This window comes from Filicampus tigris, chromosome 15 (genome assembly GCF_054856515.1).
Source record: "Filicampus tigris isolate MCC_2025a chromosome 15, RoL_Ftig_1.0, whole genome shotgun sequence".
Taxonomy (NCBI): Eukaryota; Metazoa; Chordata; class Actinopteri; order Syngnathiformes; family Syngnathidae; genus Filicampus; species Filicampus tigris.
In genome coordinates, this window is record NC_141231.1 from 10,049,569 (window position 1) to 10,072,686 (window position 23,118).

At 38.6% G+C, this 23,118-nt stretch overlaps 2 protein-coding genes and 1 long non-coding RNA gene across 3 annotated transcripts in view; 2 read left to right on the top strand and 1 right to left on the bottom strand.

Annotated features, from left to right (window-relative positions):
• sardh (sarcosine dehydrogenase) overlaps window positions 1–2,342 on the top strand; it is a 38,308-nt gene extending 35,966 nt beyond the window's left edge. Inside the window, exon 22 of the mRNA XM_086053680.1 lies at window positions 64–2,342. Coding sequence (XP_085909806.1) covers window positions 64–192 — 129 coding nt within the window. The 3' untranslated portion in view covers window positions 193–2,342. The remainder of the gene's footprint in view (window positions 1–63) is intronic.
• A 1,101-nt stretch (window positions 2,343–3,443) lies between these two features.
• Window positions 3,444–22,060, bottom strand: dbh (dopamine beta-hydroxylase (dopamine beta-monooxygenase)). The gene is made up of 12 exons (XM_086053681.1): window positions 21,492–22,060; window positions 18,725–18,871; window positions 17,838–18,095; window positions 16,258–16,434; window positions 12,631–12,733; window positions 9,898–10,064; window positions 8,681–8,824; window positions 5,777–5,815; window positions 5,535–5,594; window positions 4,311–4,438; window positions 4,049–4,208; window positions 3,444–3,919 (listed from the first exon to the last, which is right to left on the bottom strand). The coding sequence occupies exons 1-12, from the start codon at window positions 21,867–21,869 to the stop codon at window positions 3,806–3,808; spliced, it is 1,875 nt and encodes a 624-aa protein (XP_085909807.1). The 5' UTR covers window positions 21,870–22,060; the 3' UTR covers window positions 3,444–3,805.
• Window positions 15,318–22,633, top strand: LOC147135410 (uncharacterized). Its single transcript, XR_015089855.1, has 3 exons — window positions 15,318–16,367; window positions 17,870–18,877; window positions 21,515–22,633. It is a non-coding gene; the product is annotated as an uncharacterized LOC147135410 (long non-coding RNA).
• Window positions 22,634–23,118: the final 485 nt, after the last annotated feature.

Genomic DNA, 23,118 nt, shown 5'->3' on the forward strand with positions numbered 1-23,118 from the left:
CAGTTCGGTGGAAAACAACACATCTTTCGTTTTGGATTCGTTTTGAATTCTCCTCTTCTTCAGGTGAGCGCTGATTTCATCAAGAGTGGCGAGTTCACCCTGGAGAGGATGGGAGTGACGTACAAGGCCAAAGCCCACCTCAGATCTCCATTTGACCCCGAGAACAAGCGCGTGAAGGGCATCTACGATTGACGCGAACCTCACCGGAGTGAAAGCCTCCTCCACTTGGTGCAGAGCTGAGCGCAAGATTTCAATCATCTCAGGCAAATAGAGAACTTTTATTCAAGCTGTGACTGGATGCAGATTTAATGAACTTCATATTAACATTCACTGCCAGATATTTTCAGACCATCTTTTAGCCAAACGTTTGAAGAAAAAAATATAAATACCTTCCTGGGATTGAATGACTGGACTGTAAAAAGACAAATTTGTCAATGGCAGTGAATGAGTTAACGTATACAGAGAAGTTCTCATGAAATGAAGGTCCTTTCTGCCCTCAGCTTTATGTGTAGCTGCTCGAGTTTGATAATGAGTTTACTCATTAAATGATCTTCACTAATCATCTCAAAATCAATAAGGCCACATTATTGATCTAATTAAAGTGGAAGTCAACCCAAACATATTTTTTTCAAGACTAAGCAGGAAAATGCGCTCGTTTTTAGCCATTTCCGGGAGCGGTCATTTTGTCTTCTGTCGACTGAAAATGACATCACAACTGCTCACGACGACCAATCACGGCTGACCTGTTTTCCGAATCTGAGCCGTGATTGGTCGTTGTGAGCAGTTGTGATGTCATTTTCAGTCGACAGAAAACAAAATGGCTGCCCCCAGAGAGTGCATTATACTTATTCCACAAACGCAATATTTATCAGAATGCCCTGTTTCAACAAGTGGGCTTGCATAGAACATATTCTTGAAAAAAAAAGTTCGCATTGACTTCCCCTTTAAGAGCCCACAAACAATTTTGACGATTAGAAACCATGTCAGTAAAAATTCAGATCAAGCGAATATCAAAGTGAAGCCAATACCTCAACACCTTACCTTTTACCTAAATTGTTCTTTACATTTACCTTCATAAAAAGCAAAAAAAAAAAAAAAAAAGTTGTTTTGCCTCAGGGTTGTTGTAAATTGTATCTTGCCTTTAAGGCGCTGTGGTATAGTGTAAAAGAATGATAATGTGATTTATTGAGACACTAATGAGTGCACTTGCTAAATTGTGATAGAACTCGTTATCACTTAAAACGTGACAAAAATGGTCTTTTTGCCAACACAGACACGTCCGCTATGATCCACCAATGTAATCAAATAAGCCATTACAAGATGTACCCTTCTCCTTATAGCAAGCCAAAATTAAATCAAAATGGTTTTGAAGCTAAACGTATGACAGCTTGTTGCTTTGCATTCTCAATTTGGAGGTTAAGAACAATATCTGTTCTCAGTCAAATTGTAATTTAGTTCTGTATGGCAGGATACTTCAAAAGTATATACAGTATAACATTACTAACCTTGTTTCTGGCTCATTCTATGCGGTCTTGGTGTTTTATATTCTCCAGTTACACATTACTATCCCCGCAGGCACTTTGAGTCACATTTCAGATGACTGCTGTCTATTATGAGAATCATGACATAAGGAAAAGAAAACATTTCCTTGCTCAGTATGACTTCAATGACATTGAGCAGAAAGACAAAATCAGAAAAACGTCTTTCTTTTTTTTTTCTCTTTTTTTTTTTTTTTTTTTTTTTTTTTTTTAGACAGCACCTTTTGGTGCAGTCTTAATTACTTCATATTTACCAGCCATAATGAATCCGCTGTAGACTTTCTGTGAAAGACTTGGTGCTGAACGACCTTCCTGTCTAATTATGTGGAAAAATTGTTTACAAAAACAAATTGAATTGTGGCGCGTTCAGTTTAATTGAGTTGATGGTGTCTGTCTGCGCCAATACATCCTTCTAATGGGCCATCGGGGTTTCAGCTTACATTGGATAAATCTGCTTGTTTGATTGACTGTGTCTTATTTTGTTTCTTGTGAAGCTAGCAGATGGTTCATATCACTAATGTGGCAGCTGCTGGTCCATACATTATCAACACATATCTATATGCTATAGATATAGTATATTGTTAGTAGGGCCGGACCAATTAATCAGCCGGCGGATTCAATTGTCCAATGGCCCTTCAAATATTGACCAAAATCAGACAAAATGGCCGATGGTTTTTACCTTGTATGTAATCTAACCATTTAAAGCAGTTTTACACAAGTATCACTAGTCTCATTATTTATTACACATTAATCTGTACCATAATCATGTGTCCTTAAATATATATATATATATATATAATGAAATTTGTTGACAAGGTCATTTTATGAAACCGTCATTCAAAACAAAGCAAATCTACATTTTTACGAACAATGCTTAGGTGAGCAAAGCACAACATTGACCTGGATGTCATTATTTACGCTTTGTTTTAAAAAAATAAAAATAAAATAAAATAAAAAAAATACACCTGTTGCTGAACCGAACCATTAATTCATGTGAATATATTACTATAACATATTTATTATGAAAATCTAATATGCTAAAGAAAAATGAGGGCAGATATGGAGTCGATGCAAAAAAAAAAGCTATTGAAAGGTTCACTTGCATCTCTGATTAAAAATGTTGTAAAAATGTGTTGATCATTGTAATTAAGAATGTAATTTAACAGTCATTTTGATGGCATTACAGCTGTTTGTTACCGCAATGTGTCCATTTATTTTCCTCAATGTCATTTCTGCACCCAAAGAAATTCAACAGGAAATGGTACGACATTTCTTTTACATTTAACCGAAGCGTTATACAGCAACCTGAGTGATCTCATTTGTCAAATAAAAACAAAAACAAAAAAATGCTGTACTAAAAACGAATGCAGTATTTGATTGCAAAAACCCAAAAAAGGTGATTACTTTAAAATCTGCAATAAGTGGGGGTACTAACGATGAAATGTGACGCAGCGGTGGCCGGCTATTGTTAATCTGTTGCTCAACAGAGCTGGGCACTTGAGCCTTTTTTGCTGGTTCTGATACCAGTGTAATTGCTCCATGCCTACAAACATTTCTAAAAGATTTAATGTTAATGGATTGTACTTAAAAGTTAAATACAGTACATCTCCTAAACTGTATTTGAAGTGCTGTGCTGGATTAAAAACTAAATGTAAGGCACTGTAATGATAAAGTTTGAACGTTTAATACGGTGATTCCTTCGCACCGTATTTGAGATTCACTGCTTTAGATTTAGATGCTGAGTGAGGGCAGGGTATACATGATTATTATTATTTTTTTTTTTAATCTCAGTGGTGTCTTTTTCATATGAACTCAGAGGTATTCCGTTTTCAAATTTCCACTATTAATTTTGTAGTCATTACTTTTCGTCCTACTAAATATAAATATGAATCCAATACAGTCAACTTGGGCATATTATTCTCAAATGTTTAATAATGTCATTAAATATATCCATGCTTTCCACATGCAATTACATTGCAGTTATGTTTATTTTCATCGTATAAAAGGGAAAAAAAAATGGAGCAAGACACGACTAAAGTAAATATTTTGTTAAAAACACAAAAAAATTATAAATTTGTCTTCACAGTACTTTTTTTTTTTTCCTGCATCAACACAACACTCCAATCAACAAGACAGTGTATTTACTTATAAGCATATAAATTAAAATAAGAAGTCATCAATGAACCTGTGGAACACAGACAATGAATGCAGCGTAACTGTCCTCCTTCCAAAGCTGAACGTGTCATCAATTCCCTTCCTGGATTGGCTCAGACTGGGGGTACATCCGGGCGACTGGTGGGGCGCACTCTAACCTCACAAGGGTAAAGGGGCTTTTTGAGTGACGAGGTTACCACAGGCAGAGTCTGTTTTTCCCATTCTCCCTGCAGAAAGACGTATATGATGAGAATATAGTAGAAACTAGAAATTTCAAAAAAAAAAAAAAAAACACACACACATCTATACTCCCTTATATGCACATGTGCAAATGTGCTTCAGTTTGTGAGACTCACAGGGAAGAGACGTGCAGTGGATTGGTTGCAGTGCATGGAGATGGGCGCCGTGTTATAAAGGGAGTCCAGCACTTGCGTGGCGAAGCCGTCCCACTGTAGTCTGGAGTACTGCTCTGTCACAACGTTGTCGCCACAAACACACTGCTCCTTTCCTTGGAATCTAACAACAATGACACGCGTTCATGTCACACGGCCGATAGGGAAGTACAACAACAACAACAACAATAGCAGTGGTCATAATTAATGGATGATTGCACACGACCTGTTAATGAAGCTGAAATATTTGTGTAGGTGATCCAGGTCCACGTGGCTCTTGCACAGCTCCAGTTGAGTGCGAGGGTAGTAGTGGACGTAGTTGACGCACATTTCCTCCATGATGCCAAAACCACCCTACGGAACCACGGATAAGACGTACACGAAATTACGTAGGTATGCCTTATCCAAAATCCGGCCCAGGGGCCAGCGTTTTTTTTGTCGGGTTTTATTGCCTCCCCCCACCCTTGCTTACTATCATTTCAAGACAGCCGGCATCAAAAGGTTACAAAAAAGTTCAATTATGGAACGATAGCAAATTTTAAATTTTTTTATTAAAGAACAAAAGGTTAATTTTGTATCAACTTCATTAAGGACAAAAAAAAGTTTGAAAGATGATTTTTTTATTTTATTTTAATGTTACTAAAATAATTTGCTTTAATGTTAGAGGTTATCACACACTAAACAAGAACATTATAGTTCAGGTCTCACACTAAAGCTAAGGTGAGATTTATACTGCTCTTTTTTTCCCTTTAAAGGTCGACCTGCCCGCATATTATATATTTTTTCTGTCATTACAAAAGTGAGTGGATAGCAGCAACACTATGCCATGAACTAAGAATATGTCCTGTGCAGATTTACAATACAGTATATACATATAAATATATAATACAATGCAGCAATATGATTACAATAGCAGCAGTGAAGTGGCAAATAAGGCTATTATATTGTACTAGTGAATATGTTGACTTTTTTGCGCTATAAATTGTGTTTCTCTCCAGTCTCTCCACTCTACAGCCTTGTATTTTTTCTTTATGCAACAAAAATAGCGTGAGTGTGAGTTGAAATTTCTCTTGAGGGATTATAATGAGTAGAATAAGTAAAACCTGAAAAACAGTCTGCAATGGCGTACAGGTGCTCTGTATCACATTAAGAGCTGTTTTGATTACAGATAGATGGATACACAAAAAGATGCGTCATTCGTTCAATGAAGGAAATTAAATCACTCGAGAGGCTCTGAATATTAGAAAGAAAAAAAAAACTGGCTATGAAGCAGTGCACTTCTTCACCACGACCACAATAATCAAATGAAAAGATGGTTTCATCGATACCTTTATGTAGGCAGATTTATCGATGCGGTTCTTGGATGTCGACCGTGCAGTACTAAATAACGATTAAATGGATCTAGAGTTGTTTTTTACAGATTGCATTTGTGTTGTAAATGGCTACTCACCACAGTGGGCTTGTCCCTATCTTCTGTGTTATAAGTACACTTTGTTATGAGGACATCACCCTGTCAGAAGAAGCACACCATTTATTTATTTATTCATTTTACTATAGTTTAATACACCAGAAAAGACGTAGTGAAAAATAATGATGGTTTGTTATGATATATTTTTCCCCCATTATGTCATCCATTTCCAAGGTCTACTCTATTCAATATACAGGATCAATTCACGGCGTCTTCATACTCACCGGTAAAACATTCACCATCTTCCTCAGAACTCGGATGGTCTATAAGGAAAAAAGAAACGGGGACAAAGAACATTTAAATTAGTGTCAAAATGGATGCCTCACAACCATATGACTTCACAAGCCAGTCAATGAATAAATAAATGCATAATGCTTAATCATAAAAAAAAAAATAAAATCTAGAATACGATAAAATATTATACAGGAATGTCTTTTCATAACCACCGAAATGAATTGAAATGGGGGAAAATGTCACAATTTCCTACAGTATTTCAATTCGGAACATTCATGTAGTTTAATGAGGGTGCTGTACGGGGTTGAATTTATTTATCTGACCGCAGCAGCGGTACACCGCCGCAATCCGTAATAAATATGCTGCTGTTACACAAATATTTATTTTACATTATTAACTGTGATTCTTCACTGTACCAAATGAGAGCATGTTGGTTACCTTATTCGTGGCCAAAATATTAGCATTACTTCTCAAAATAACACGCCACTGAAAATTGTAATTTGCTGTTTTGCAAATACAGGCCTCCTCTCAAATACACACTTTACCACTACTAAATTAAACCACTAGAGGAAAAAACCAAGTAGAAATAGAATGGGTTTTTTTTTCTTTTTCTTACTATGCGTTATAAGGATTAATTGACTGGATAATTCATTAGTGCACCTACAGATGTTCATAAATTCAAAGTAGAATGACAAGGCGCTTACAAATGAATGAGGCTTTTCCTCCTATTTGGTTCTTTCTCCCCAAGCATTTGTTAAAGGCTTTGCTGCACTTGAAGAAGCCTTCGTAGCGCGCCGCCTTCCCACCAACTGACAGTGACCGTAAGCAGCCTTAATATTCCTAATGAGGCTGAGTGCTTAGACAACAGCACCACTCAGGTGGGCTGACGTTCGACAGTGACAGGCGATGTTCGAGGCAGAAGCAGATGTTCGTCTGCGTCACGCTCGTATGTTTAATTCATCTTCCTTGGGATGGCAATACAATGAACAGATGTGAAGCACTGCCACTTGTGATGGTGAAACTAAAAGCAGATGTTGTTATAAAGGTTCCCATGGAGATGACCTTTTCATAATGTTTGTAAACAAAAGGGTTCGGGCTACTTGACGGTGTCACAATACAAGTGACTAGCGCTGACCTAAAGTGAAAATGTTGACAAATATTTTTTGCAAGAATCAAACATTCTATTCTAAAGACAGATTCTTATATTAATGTATATATATTTAAAGCAACACTGTGTCATACAGTATGTCAGGTTTTGTTGATTATGGCGGCGCCATGTGGACAAAAGCGGTAGTGTTTTGACGAAAGTCAACCGCATTTCACATGCGCACCAGCGCGTAGTGTCGTGAAATCCCGAGCTCTCGCTGGCCCGCAAGTGGCTGTGTGATAGATGAATGGCGATGATGTAATGAATCTAAAACAATACTTTTTTTGTGTGTTTTGGGGCTTCTGCCATGACACCAGTAATAGTGCGTAGACGTTCGAATCGACTTCCGTCCTTATAGCAAAAGGAGGGAGTGAGTATGCCGTAAAGCAAATCAGGATATTTGTAGTTTTTTTTGTGTGCCCGGGTTGCTCCCATCCTCCTCAAAGTTGCTTAGTGCCAGTAAAAACGATACCGATACCCCCCACCCCCACAACCCCGCCCCCCAGGCCATGACAAAAGTCCCATTCAACTACTTGTAAGTAAATGTTTCATCAAACAGTTGTGAAAAAAAAACATTATTAAGGTCGAATTCTTGCCCAGTGCTGCTTTAATAAAAAATTAGCATTATTATATAGTTAATGAAGTCTTAATCCAATGAGTATTGGATGATTGTGATGGTCATTTGTTGTTTTAGGTTAGAAGTACCGTACACACATTCCGATTGACATCCTCCTCCATTAGAAGGGGAGAAGACGTTAATTATCTCAACTACACGAGGGTTGCTTCGAGCGGAGAAGAGGAGGGGATCCTCCGACGGACGGAAACAAAAAATTGAACGTCACTAGTCAATATTATGACCGGTAGTTGATTTATTACTTTGGATTATGCTAAACGCTATCTTGGTTGACAGTTTAAATTAACAGCTGTAAACAAGTCAATGCACTGCCACTCACCATTATCGAACCTTTTTTGTTTGGTCCCGGCAGCTATTGGAAAATGGCTACGTTGTCTACCTTGCGCCGGTCCCACATTGTAACATTGGAAATATGCCGCCAGAAAAGCTCAGTTTACGTTGAACCTAACCAGCTAGTAGGACTACATTACCATGATTCTTAGACACGATAGCCCGAAACAGTTCTGGTATGACAAAAACGGACACCTCATAGCGATTAGATGAGAATGAGAACACAAACATGAATGTTGAAATAAATAGAAAGGAGTTCGACTTTATTTTCACCTCTCGGTCAGACCACAGATCGCAATGATATTGTCCCACATTGTAAGACTGGAAAGGCGCCACCAAAAATAGCTTGCATTAGTCCAGTAGGACTACATTTCCCATGATTCTTAGACACTTAAGCAGGAAATAGTCCTAATTCTGGCGTGACGGAAACGTATAGACACCTGCTAGCGTTTAGATGCGGATGAGACAATGGCACACGTAAGAGGAAAGAATTTGAATTAAAGACGACAAACTGAAAAGCTGACATTCATCCATACATAGAGTGCACCGGTTTACAAACCGCACTGCTGATTTTTGAGGATTTAAAGTGCGCCTTGTGGTCCGAAAAAATGGTTTGTACTTTTTTTTTTAAGGGAGCGGGGGTGATGGTGGAGGACAAGCTTAATCATGTGGTCATAATATTAAGGAATAGTATATTTACATATTTTAACACAATTTCCTACACCCCCCTTGAAACTGTCAGAACAATACAACTCATGGAAGAGGGTCTTCGTTGTTGCTCACCTGGTAGTGTGTGCTGAAGTGTTGGTCCTCCTGCACCACCTCCACCTCTGTGCCCCCCCGAACCAAGATAGTTTGCACCCCGCGGCCCGCCAAGTGTGTGTGCAGCTGGGACGCAAATATGAAGATGCCGCCCCGAGGCAAAGCCTATTAAAGCAGACGAGGTGATCACTTATTCAGGAATAGATTGTGCTACAACAGTGGTTCACAAAGCTTTCACACAAAGTAGGCTACTACATCAATAAAATACTTGGGTCTTCAAGTAATCACGGTATTAAAATCACAGCATGAAAATGAATTTTTTTTCGGGGGGGTTAAATAGAAAAACCCTTTTTTACTCCATTGAACACAATACATTTTATTTTTAAACAAAATTTTGAAAATCTGGTACAGAATAAAGGTATACCATGTTTAGTTTATGTTTAAATACATTTGTAAATGTTAATATTCTTCTTATGTTTTAATTCTTTGTAAGTCAGATTGCCCCGTCACTGGTGAACTTCTTTTAGAACAGACTTGTGGGCTACTCATGTTGTCCTTGAGGCTAACTAGTACCCGTTGGTACAATTTTTTTTGTGTGTTTTGTTGTAATCAACAGAGCAAAATGGCAACTGCAAAGAGGGGCTGAATGATTTTAGGAAAAAAAATTGTATTGCGATTTTTCTGACAGACATTGCCATTTCGATTCGATTTGCAATTGTCTTGCAAATATGCTTCAGTGCACTATTCACAATGTACAGTAACATTTACAAACATGACAGAAAATTCCATAATACCATTAAAAACATTAAAGCTATTACTCTAATAATGCAAGGACACTAAAGAGGTTTTGTTACCAGTGTAATTGGTCCATGCCTACAAGCCACTGTAACATTGGGCACAGTTTGAACATGAACACTGCGCTTAAACATAGGACAATAAAAAAAAAACTAACTAAATAATGACTTGATTAAAATGATTTGCTCATAAAATCTAATTCAAATTGTACATCAATAAATTTTGTTAAAATTAAAATATTGAATGCAAATTAGTATACCTAAAAGTTAAATACAACTGAACTCTACTTAAATGTACCAAACTGAATAAAAAAAACCAAAAAAACTAAGACACTATTTCACTATGCAGAGTTTGAACATTTAATTCAATGATTAATCCCAGTAATGCTACTCGAACCACACTTTGCGGACCACTGTACTACAGTGTGTGTCACGTGTCCTTACAGTGCGTGTACACTTGGAGGTGCAGTAGCCAGTGAGGTAGAAGGCTTGTTGTTTAGGCGGGACGGCCATGATGGGTGTGTAGACCAGGCCCAGCTCCATGATCCCGGCATCGTAGCGCCTCAGACTCGGGGTGTAATGTAACCTTATCCCGGATGAGTCACGTCTGCCTGCACGCAGCAACGTCGCGGATCGTTAATGCGCTTTACGTGCGGTCCATTTACTCCCTGTAACATATTCACATGCTCGCAAGGCAGAATAATTTCAGCAGGATATTCATAAGCATTCTTGAGTGAATGATTTAGGGCGGACCTTGTTTATCTCTCGTAGGTTTGCTAGAGGATTTTCAGGCGGGAATGACAGGAAAGGAATCAAGATGTCACTGACTTGGGGCTAAAACGACAATGTCATCATAACTTGCTGCTGCACATCAACATCTTTCCTAGGCCAGAGATGAGCAACTGGCAGCCCACGGGCCACATTCTGGGTGGACCTTTGATTGATTTCCACACCCACCTATCCCAAATTTTCTTTTGTGTGTTGGGTTGGGGGGGTGGGTGTCATATTTCATTTACTACAGTGGACCCCGCAAACTCACGGCTTGTCACCCACGGATTCAATTATTCACAGATTTTCTTTTGTCTCCAATTTTTTTCCTGAAAAATGTATATTGGAGGTTTATCAGGATTTTTTTGAAGATTTTTTGGGGGGTTTACAAAAAAAAATTCTGAATGCATTACAATGGGCGACAATTATAGATTGTTGATTTTTGCTAATCGCCGGTAAGCCTGACTCCTATCCCCTACAAATAGCGGGCTTCCACTGTATAGTTTTGAATTTTAATATCACCATTCACCACTAGATGGCAGACATGACTTAGTTGCGCTTGCACCAGTTCTTATACTTCAACTTGAGAACGCCTAAAAAATTTGGGTGGCATGCAGAACAAACATAGCACCTTAATAATATTACAATTTTGAGTGAGTTAATTTTTGTGAAAAATTAGCAGAAAATGAGTTCTTGCTCGTAACGTTGGTTTGCTGTTCAGCAGTTTTGTTCCATCCTTGAATGGTAATTCCTATGCATGAGAGCCCTTTGTAAATGTGAAAAAATGTCAACAGTATGTGGTTATTTTTGGATTGTTCAAACCCTTTGTTGTTAGGTTAGGATAGTAGATATTTTATACATGCATTGAGAATTGTATGATTGAAAAATGTAATATATTACGATACTATCACCAGTATCATTGGTTCAATTAAAATTGTCCATATTTGAAATTGCATTTTTGTCTGGTTAGGAAGTGTGTTTCCCTACGTGTCACCCCAGTAGCGCTGATGAAAAATGTTGGCCCCTTCTAGCATTTAAGTTCTTCATCCCTGACCTAGGCTTTGACACAGGACAGCAGTGGTGGACAGTCATGTCCAGCACGGCCCTCTCCCATATCCTAAACACTATCAAAAGCCCTGACCTAAATCTACATGCTAAATTCTAATAGTTACTACATGGAATTGTATTAATTTATTCTCAGCATTTCATAGCAATTCTATTGGCTGCACTGCTTTTTGTATTTCTATGGAGATGTTTTTTATGCAATTTTTTATTTTGGTCCAATCAGATTTGAGCCACTATGTGCTGCCATGTTGAGCTAATCTGCCCAGGGTCCTCAAAATCACTCGTGCTGACCAATGTAACTTCAAATTTATTAGCAATGGGACTGTATCTATTGTACCGTATATATTTCCCATTCTCTGAATTGTTAGAGCAAAATGTGTTGCAGACAAATTCAACTAGCAAAACAATTCTGTAATGACCTGTACACATGAATACATTTAATATTCAGCATTTTCTTGATTTTGTCTTATTAGATAAATATCCATTCTGAATTGCTCCAAAAGGATGTATGTGGCACAGTTGCATGGCATTATATTGTTTACTCTGTAAAGCTTATTTGAAGAGAAACTCCATTTTGAATGAAATAAAAAAAAAATTCTAATATACTGTAGCAGTGCAGCATAATCTTTTTAGGAATATAGTAATATGAATGATAATGAAAATCATGTTAGTATGCCATTATAATAAATTGTTAGCCTAATATCATAGTTGCCTAGGTTGCCTAAGAAGTTGAATTCGGGATTTAATATGAAATGCTGTATGGCACACAACAATTAGTCTGTAACTACGCTTGATTGACATCCTCCTCCATTAGAAGAGGAGAGTGTAATTATCTCAACAGTGCGGTACATATTTGTTTGTTTGTCTGTCAACAGCATTCAAACTCCACGCTAACATTGTTTGTGGAACTTGGTGGAGGGGTTGTAGCTCGTACCGAGGCAACCCTGGTGGAATTCTGCATCATCACAAAGCAGTAAATATTCAATAATATGGGGGGGGGACGACGTATTTCACAATAGTACTGTATGTCCACAGTATGTATGTCTGCTCTGGCTTTCACTGTGTTGAATATGGTACAGCAGTGTGTCTTCGCTAAGAAGGTGAAAACTCCTAAAATATGAAAAAGATAGAATGTATGACCATGGCATTGAAGGTCACATGAGGAGAACGCAGCGTAAAGTCTGTAATGATGAGTGTGGCCAAGATGAAAAGTATCATCTGGAAAATTTTAAATGAATTGCTCTGTTGGAAATTAGCCCGCAGCTTCTCAGGAACACTCTCCTGCTGCTTGTTCGTGTGCGTGCGCGTGCGCACGCGTGTGTGGGTGCGTGTGTGTGTGTGTACCAGATATAAGGAGAGGGTTGTGGTAATGGACTTCCAGGCGAAGGAACCTTGAGGAACCCGGCCCACCAATAGGGAGGCCTGCATCAGGGGGGTAGTAAAATGCCTGGAAACACACACACACACACGCACACACGAGTCCTTATTTGGAAAATGTGTCTTTGCTTAAAGCTGAGTAAAATTTGTTGACATCCCATGAATATTGTAATTGTTAAACTGGGAGTCAGTAGTCACATTTAGTGCATTAAGTTTTACGTACGGTAAATCAAACACCAGGTTTTAAAATATCTGGACATTTTTCCAGTTTGGTGAACTACGACAGCCATGTATTAATTGTTTCAAATAAAAAAACAGAGTAAGAGCCTTATAAAAAATGTTTTTCTTCACTCCAAAAGCAACACAAACAATACAATGAGCACTGTTATGTTTCAATGGGCACATCGTCTTCCAAATCCATCACGGGCGACAACCACAAATTTTCCAGCAATGTTTAACTCACTTGTTATTACAGGTATTTCTCAGTCACAGAACCTGCTTTCTTGACCACTGTAGTACATGAAAATGTTAAATTAAATCGAGAAATTGAACTCGTTATAGAAACTAGAAATGAACTATTTGGATTACAAATATTCACCAGGTCCAATGACGACATTCACTTTTTATGAGGTAAGATGGCAAAAAGCTACCCATAAAGTTAAGCTGCCCTACTTTCACTTGGTGAGATTTTCCGTGCCTATTTATTGATCTGAAGAAGAAGACGCCAAGTCCGTCTGTCTTTATCCGACACAAATATTACCAAAGACAGATTTTAAAAAATGGAGACACAAAGAATACAGCGTTAGCTATTTTCTGCTTCAATGCTGTCACCGGACATGTTGCTTAGTTTGGGCAAGTCAAATAGAAAATTGAATTTTTTCCAAACTATAAAAGACAGAGATGCATTTCGGCAGTGTGCAAGATGGCTCTGTCCAGTTCTCCACGGTCTTCCATGAAATAACAAGCCTTTGGGGTATCTACGTCACTATCGCCGGGAAATCTTGATTCAATCTTAATTCATCATTTAATCCTGCACCAGATGCACCCCCACATTCCTTCTGCTGATCCAATTGAGCAGTGTTATTTTTATATATTTGATCATGTTATTTTCCTTATCAGCAAAGCAAAACCATTTGAAGACTCGCCGTCTCTTCTGCGCATACACGCGCAACTTTGTGTTTATTTTTGCAAGGTCGCATTTCTTTGTGCGGTGCTGCCGGGGAGAATTGAACAAGGCTATTACGAGGTGATGAAAGAGGCCTGAATATTTCCCACCTAATCTCGTCTTCACGGCTCACACAAGGCAAGGGAGGCATCCCGCTTGTTTTTGTTTGACTGACACATAATCCAATCAGAGAACAGTCCGGCTGGGGAGTGCAGAAATATGGTGACAGGATCCCAGTTCCCCTGTCCTCTTTGTTTTATGTGACAACCCCCACCCCCCCCCGCCCCAACTGCTTGCTGGCCCACTCAGCTGGCTGATCTGTAGCTACAGTTTATCACACTAAACTTTAGCTGCTATCTATTACTTAAACTGGTCTACTGCAGCAGTTTTCAACTATTTGGGTGACTCACACCATGAGAAAGCTGTTAATATCACCTCATTTCCTCTACAAAAGTGCATAAGTCTCATTAGGCAATGATGAGTCCCACTACATTTGCTAAATGTTATGTGAAGCTGAAAAGTGCAACCTCCAGATTTCAATGCCCTAAAGATCAGACATTGTTTGAATTTGAACATTTCATCAGACCTCAGCAAATGCCATTCGACTTCAGCAAAACTTGTGAGATGAAAGACCCAACCCAAGACCTCCGAAAATTTAGCGAGGCTTCTGCATGAGACTTCAGAGACGTTTGTACGTCTCACAACCCCTTAACAACTCTTGCAAGACCTAAACAAGTCACTTCACTACATATTGCAAGACATCCCCAAAAAACGTTAGAGACTTGTGTAGGTCAATAACCCTTTCAAAACCTAAATATTGGTAATTTGGGGGTTTTGAAAGGCCATTCAAACATGCGCAAAAACCCGAATATGCTCATATTCAGGTTTTTAATGACCCCCTTTCTAACCTGAATATTTGGTCATTCAAACGCATATTGGAATACCTCTACTGCAGTGGACATTGGTTTGTGTTCTGCACATGCTCAATCCACAAGGAATTTTGGTCTTTGGGGTACAGGAAGTACTTGTACGCGCAGTGATCCCGCTACCTCGCCGCAGTGAGCCTAGCTTGATTACATGGATTTGTCTGTGGCATTTTCACGGTATTTTCTGTCTCTATGGTGAAAATGACACGGTTTGTATACAGACACACGTTTATGTGTGTCTGTAAGTCTTTGTTGTTGTCTGGCACACAACTCGCCGGAAATACACAAGCACAGCAGCACACTTTTGGGGTGAGTAGGTATAGTAGTACCCATAGTAGTAGTAGTAGTATAACCGACTGCTTTATTCCTGTGCTGAGTGACACGACTATACTGTGTGTTATTGACCGTAGAAAGTAAGAAGTGGAAATGACGTCTATTTGCGCCATAGTCGCCTGTTTTGATTTCCAACTGATCGCAACTACCAATACGGGAGTAATTCTGTCCGCTCATGCATGTAAACGGGTTATCCCGAATGTTTCAGAAACCGTAATTTTGACCTCAACCCGAATGTTGACGCATGTTAACGTAGTCGGTAAACTGTTGACGTTATGTAAATTCTGTAAGAGCTCCGCAAATCTTCTGAGGCATCAAAAAATCTTCGTCTCGTAACGCTCAAGTAAAACTCACGTGACTTCAACAAATCTTGCAATACCTAAACAAGTCTTGAAAAACCTCAAAATTGCGAGATTTTTTTTTAAACTTTAAAAGGTCTCTCAAGACCACAGAAAATCTCATTCAAATTAATCAAATCTCATGAGATCACAGTATATCTTGCAAGACCCTAGCAACCTTTGCCAGAATTCAGCAAATATTGTGACCTAAACAAGTCTCACCGGCTCTCAGCAAATCTAATGAGACTTCAGCAAATGCTAAGCAAGACTTCAGCTCGGTAATGATCTGAATTTTGATTTGGATAAACATTTGAAATTTAATTCCAAAGCAAGCACATCCGAGGTTGTTTATTTATTGCGTATTGTTCAGTTTATTCCTTAAGTCCAATGGAATACCTATTGTAAGCCTGTACCTGCTGTATATGTTACAGTTCGTTTTTTTCCTTTGTGTGTGTAAGGCTACGCAAGCCTTTTGTGTGTGACTACTTACATGTGAATTGTCTTCCCACGTACCGACTGGCTGAACACCCTTAATAGACTTTGTGCAGACACTTTCAGGCTTTCACATTATTTGAGTAGGAGTGGGTCTCCAATGAATACAGTTGAGGAATTGCACCAAAAAAATCGCACTGAAATCCAAGTTCTCCTCCAATTAGACACGTCTTGTGTAAAGACAGCACTTCTATTGTTTTGAGAATCCGACTTGGATTGGATTCCGGTTGATCTTCAAGGCCCTGTTTTAAGAGTTTATCCATGTTTACCATAAATGTATTGGCACTTTAATTCACAGAATAACTTCATTAATGGGAAAAACATCCAGATTTCATTATACCTCTGCGCCCATGGCCCAGGCGGCCAGAACGTGACGGCAGAAGTTGAGGTTTGCTGGCACCATCTTGTTGTCGCAAGAGCCGCTGTACTGGGGAATGTCACGGTCATCCGGTGAGCATTCAAACACCTCAATGTGATGCACGATGGCCTCGTTTCCTGGTGTTATCACTGACTCGTACTGATGCAAAAAGGAAAGAAAATGTCATGTAATGTAAGAAATAGAATATCATTAGCATTATTGGACAGTATAATACTCCATTACTCATTGTACCCATAGGTAATCTGTCAAAGGAAGTTAACCGCTATAACACTCAGACATTAAAACACTACATCGATACCTTCTCATTGCGTCCAGCAGTTAGCCAGTGGGAGATAAACTATCAGTCTTATGTGTCAAAAAAAAAAAAAAAGTCAACTACTTTCAGGGTGGTGTATAAGATTAAAAAAACATCCATTTTTTGATGAGTTATACTGCGCAGCTAGGTGGTTGCTGGCTAGCTAACTAGTGGCCACTCAACTGTAGTACAAGTGTACATACAATTTAACCTCTACAATAATATATTAAAATCGTAAAATACTTTACTTTTGATAACAAGTGATAAGACAACAAGTTTGATAACAATGCTCACAACAGCTAACCAGGGTGAAGCTAGCTTAGAAGTTATTTATTTATCTTTTAAGTGTAAAAAGATATAGCTGATTTTAAATTGAATTTCCCTGAAAGATGAAGTCAACCCAAAAAAGTGATCCACAATAACATGTTGTATACGACCCCACTAGTCTAAACACGGAATTCTGATTTGATATTGCGTTTGTGGAATACGAGTTAAGCAGCAAAAAACATCCATTTTCATCCATCTCAGGGTTGGCCATTTTGTCACTTGCTGTCGACTAAAAATGACATCACAGTGGCTCAGTGCTCAGGTAACAGCCAATCATGGCTCACCTGTCCTATGAAGCTGAGCCATGTACATTAAAACAATGTAATGACATGTATAACAGTGAACCATTCGAAAGCTAGCTTGTGATTGTTACCACCACACAAATGTATTATTATTATTATTATTATTATTAAAAATAACTTAACCTCTAACATGACTACATTAAACCACAACTCTGTACCTTGGATAAGATTTTACAGGTATAGCAATTTTCCAGTCTGCAGCTAGCTAACAGTTATTAGCTGCCACACAAGTGTACAGTAGGTTATTATTAGTATTATATTACAGTATTGAAAATATATTAAACCACTAAAATGATGGCTTTGAAAAAATAATACAAAAAATAAAAGCCCATTCCTTTGGTAACATCGTTGAGTATAGCAATTAGTCTGTCTGAAACAGAAGTATCAGTTACTTTACTGTTATCAAAGTGTCAATAGTGTACTAAAACATACAGTATGTAAACTGACAGAATTGTGCAGGAATGAAATTTGTGGTGTTTCGCATTTGCCTTGATGCATGCAGCTTCCTGCCAAGCATGACAGTCCATCTGTTGTTTGCTTCCACCAGATGCTACCAAAAAAAAGACACAATAATTGTAGCTTGTGCACTATCTCCACCCCTCAGCACCCCCTCGTACCATGACAATGTGATTCTCGGCCATGTTTTCAGACAGCTTGTGGATGGAGCACCAGTACGTGGTCTCCTGAGTGGGGATGACCACGTTGGGCGCCACCACGTCCAGCGTCTGCACGTCGGGGGGCAGCGAGGGGGCCGGTGTGTCGGGGCGCAGCATCAAGATGCGCTGAAGGCCCGTGTGGATGCGGGACAGGTTGAGCTGCTCCGGTGAGGAAAGTGGTTGATCCAAGAGGCCGTAAATGATGTGCACTGTTCCCTCCTAAGCAAACCGAAATAATCAGATTATACTAGAAAAACTGAATCTTGTCGATTAGCTTCAATGTTATTGTCAAGTTAATGGCAAGAACTTTTCATTGTGTTGTCAAGGTAAATAGTTTTATATATATGATTGTTTTTTGTTTTTTAACAGTATAATACCTGCTTCAGTTCATTACACACCTATTATTGCAGCATTTATTTTCATCCTCAGACAGTTTTTGTGCCCATGGACCACATTTGATTTTTAACACAGACAGTTGGCCCTGGTAAATGAGGTTTAAAAAAAAAAAAAAAAAAAAGTTACAATGTGTGTTAAATATTTCATATTAATAATACAAGTAAAAATGAGTGATTATTTTATTATATATAATTACTTTTGATGTCAACTTCATTTTAATATTCTATTATTTAGAGTACCTGTACTTTATTGATTAACCACTATTTCTGTTAGACACAAATTTAGCTTGCAATATGAGAAAAAGGTTTCAATATTTTCAATAGACATAATTTTACGACTTTTTTTCTTATAAACCACATTTTCTTGTGAGAATGCAAATGCTTTCTGGTATTATTGTAACTTTATTCATGCAAAACTCTCATGTACAGCCTCATGGAGATGAGTAATGTCACCTCAATGAGGTAGTCTCTGGGATCACAGGTGCTAAAGGGTCTCTTGAAGAGCAAGTAGAAGCCTCCGGACTTCCATTTGGCTTCTATCAGCTCATAGTCCTGTTGGCTGTCCAGTGTCACCTTGCCTTCGCTGTCGCTCCAAGCGTCCTGCAGGTAAAGACGACAAATGAGCAACATTAGGAATTATGTCAAAACAACTTCAATAGAGTTGCCTCGCATGGAATGATATACAGTAGTATAATTCTTGCATAATAGTGTTCCCTCACTACTTCGCGGTTCGGTTATTGCAGCTTCACTCTAGCACCATATGACCATAAATTAATCTACTGCAGTTTCACCGTTTTCTTGCTAATTTTCTTCCTTCTAAGTATGACCAGTCCCAAAACGTCTTTTTTTTTTTTTTTTAAGGGAAAAATTTGTTTGAAAAAAAAAAAAGAGGCCATAAATATTAGCCAGCCCATCGCCTCCAAAATCCCCGTTCACTCATCGTGGGTGCGTTAGGGAATACGTTCCGAACATGCCGCTTCACTCAGACCGTACGGATGTACGAAATAAGTCTACTAAGTGAGATTCCACTTTTGATGTGAAAGATGCAACGCCGGATGGTCTTTTGATGGTTACTTTGAAACTTAAGTACCGATGCACAGCAAATGCAAACTCAGATTCAAAGCCTGATTGTGAGGCATATGTGCTAACCACCAAGTCAACGTGCTGCATACACACATACGTATAAACTTTATGCATACATATTTTAATTCCACCCATGAACTATTAAGAGTATCCCATTGAAAAGTGCTGTAAACCTCATTATAGTTATTGCATAATTATCATTGTCACCACAGCGTGTGCTTTGCACTGCTGCACCCGTCCACTTGTTATCTTTCTCACATTTGTCTTCGAATTTTAGGCCAGAATAGCACCCAAGATCTATTACTATACTTGTCTCTGCTCCTCTTATATAACTCTTCTCAAATGTAACAGCCTGCAAACATCTCACGATCCATCCATACGCTCTTTCATGTTCATCTAAAATACATGTGCACAAAGCTACAGTTTGCCATGGCCATACAGTATATCGACTGCTCTATATTCGGTCCACAAAAGTGGTATACTGTACTGTATTGCGTTTGATGATTGCTTTAATTTTTCTCACATAGTTAGACAAAAATACAAAACTGTAGGAGACAATGTGTAGACTCCAGAAAGTAAGTGCCATTAGCAAAATTTAAAAATTTGCCAATAATATGCATATTATTCATTATATATATATATATATATAGTATGTATGTATATATATGTATATGTATACATATGTATATGTATACGTGTATATGTGTATATGTATATATATATGTGTATATGTATATATATATGTGTATATGTATGTATATGTGTATATATATATATATATATATATATATATATATATATATATATATATATATATATATATATATATATATATATATATATATATAATCGCGGCCCAGTGGTTGGGGGCCCCTGTTCTAGAATATCTTATATCCCAATCCCTTCTGGTGTGTGAATGTCGATGTGAGTGAATAGTTGTTCTGTTTGCCACCGTATGCCCTGCCATTGACTGATGACCAGTCCAGGGTGCGGTCAAAGTCAGCTGGGATAGACTCCGGCTGACCCGCAATAAGGACAAGCCTTATAGGAAATGGATGGGTGGTCTCGGTTTGATAAATAATGAAGACTAAATGATCTCATTCAATCCCCGATTGTTTAATGAATTGATTACGAGATGTGTACATTCGCAGTATTGAGATCATTTGCTCTGGAAGCCGTCCTCTAAACGTGTGCGCGGGTTGACAACAGTTCAACAATGGAGGAGCACAGGTGGCAACGGTGGCGTTGTGCTGAGCCCGACGTCTTCTTCCTTCATTGCTAGGGTGTCATTTGTGCTCTGAGATGGCCTCCGGCGCGGAGGTCCCATTTGTTTGCACCTAGTGAGTCATCGGGCCACATGTGCACCTTTTGCCATTGATTTGTCTCAAACTATTTTGCAGAGCCCGATGGAGGTCTGCTCTCTGCACCAAGCGACCACAATCTCACACTTGCCGACAAATAATAACAACCAACATGCCGTTTATTAATATTCCCACTGCAGTATTATTCATTTGCTGCTCTGCTAGTTTAAACCATTTCTACCGCTCAGAACTGTATGACTATGAAGCAGCTGAATGCAATTCTATTTTGTAAATTATATTCAAACAAGTACCGCAAAAATTAAGTGAAAGGAGACATATTATGCGTTTGTCACAAATCAAAACATCTCCCGTGTCTTAATAACATGTTTGTTACATTCTTTCATAAAAATATATAGTATTTCACATAAAATTTAACACAGAAATGATCAAGACCAGGACTGAATATATCAAAGAAAGATAACACAAAAATAACAGAACAAAATCGCAATTTTTTTTCTCATTACGTTTGCAACAAAAGCAAATGCTCTTGTTGTTTTTGAAATACTGCAATGAAACAGATCTGAAATCTAAGAAAAGTTGCTCTTTAAAACTGAGTGATGGGCCATGAAAAATGTCAGACCTGATCTCGACCAGTCTTGATCAAAAATCCTGAGTCCGCACTGTCCGAGACCGAGACAAGACAGAGTAAAAATGCCTTTGATTCCGAGCCAAGACCGAGACTCTTAAAGAGTGCTTTCAAGACCGGTCTCGAGACCAAGGCGGATCTCCAGAACTACAAGACTTTTTTTTTTTTTCTATATTGTCCATTGACTCACCCCAAAGTAACTTTTGCTTCCAGAGTCCCAAAGCAGCACCAGATCGGCGTCGGTCAGCTCCCCTCGCTCGGACATACCCAGCACCACGCCGTGCTTCAGCTCAGCCACCTTCAGCTCCATATAGACCTCCTGCTCGGCGTAGCTGATGTTCCATGCCAGCTGGAGCCGACCGAGCGGATCCAGCAGCACCCGGAAGGGCATTGGAAGCGCAGGCGGCGAAAGGTCCGAGGGCTTGGAGTCAGGGCGGTCCAGCTCCACCACCGTGATGTCGGAGGGAGCCTGGTAGGAGGCCACCAGGATGACCATGAGGGCAGCCAGGGCGGTGAAGTACATGACGGTAACGTCCTGGAGGCGGAATTCTTTGCTCAGGATCCTCATGGCCAAAATTGCGCGTGAGTTTATTTATTTATTTATTTTTTATTTTTTTGGAAGTATCTGAGACGGAACTTGGAAAAATATCCTCGCAGGTCACGGAAGCTCAACAGCGTCTCCAACTTGCTATGAGTATCATTCCTCGCGTCGTCTTGTCCGCTCGTACCCAATCTGTGCTTTTTAAGAGACTCCTCCCTTAGTGATTTGTCTGTTTTGATGCAGACTAATGCTATTATTTGTTGAGCGCAATTCAATTGTGTCCCAGAAGGCCCCCGGGTCAAACACGACGGTGCACGTCTGCTGTACCCTGATTGGTTCAAAATCTACCATGGATATTATCAAATGACAATCATCAGCGTTATTGCCCTGTCCTTATTTTTTTTTCTTTTAAAAAAGGCATATATATATATATATATACATACATACTTTCTTTTCAAATAAATCTGACCTTTTGACAATTTAGTTTGGCAGCACGCATTTGTGGAGGCATAAACAACTTAATGCATTTGGAGCTTTCCTCGAGACGCCTCCTCGGGCTGCGAACAACCTAATTGCGCTGCCAATTATGGCTGACACACACACACAAGATGGACACTTAAAAGTTGCCTAAAAAGGTTAGCGCATCCCCTGAGGGAGCATTTGTGTGCGTGCGACACGTGACCATGTCCTCCACCTCACATTAGAGTACTGATAGGGAGCAAAAATAACATACTGTATAATCAATTGAAAATTTAATTGGCTGTAAGTAAGTTGCTATGGGAAAAACAGTCCAGTGTAAAAGACATTTTTTGGTGAACGTTGTGGGAAAACCTTTTTTGTATTTTTATCTAGAATGGCACTCAATAATATTCATACAATGTTAACAATTTTAAAATATAAAATAAATTTTTTTAATAATAGATATAACCATTTGGTATTATCATTTGTAGTTAACAATTGGGCATTTTCAATTTAGCGTACATTGTTTTGTTTTTTTCACTTTTACAAGTAAACATTTTTTTTCAAAATTTTTCAAAATTTTGTGGCATCCCTATTGCCTAAAACAATTCCACTAATTTAATGTTGTTAATATTAACTTGAAGTGAAACTGAAGTAAAAATACTGACCTGTTGAGTATGTGTGAGGTACGTGTACATGCACATCAAAGAAAGACTTACAGACGTTTTCGTACAGTACAATATTCCTTTGAGAAGATCATGTTGGCTGTGTAGTTAGTACATACAGTATGCCCAATACTGTAGTTCTGACGTTTTAA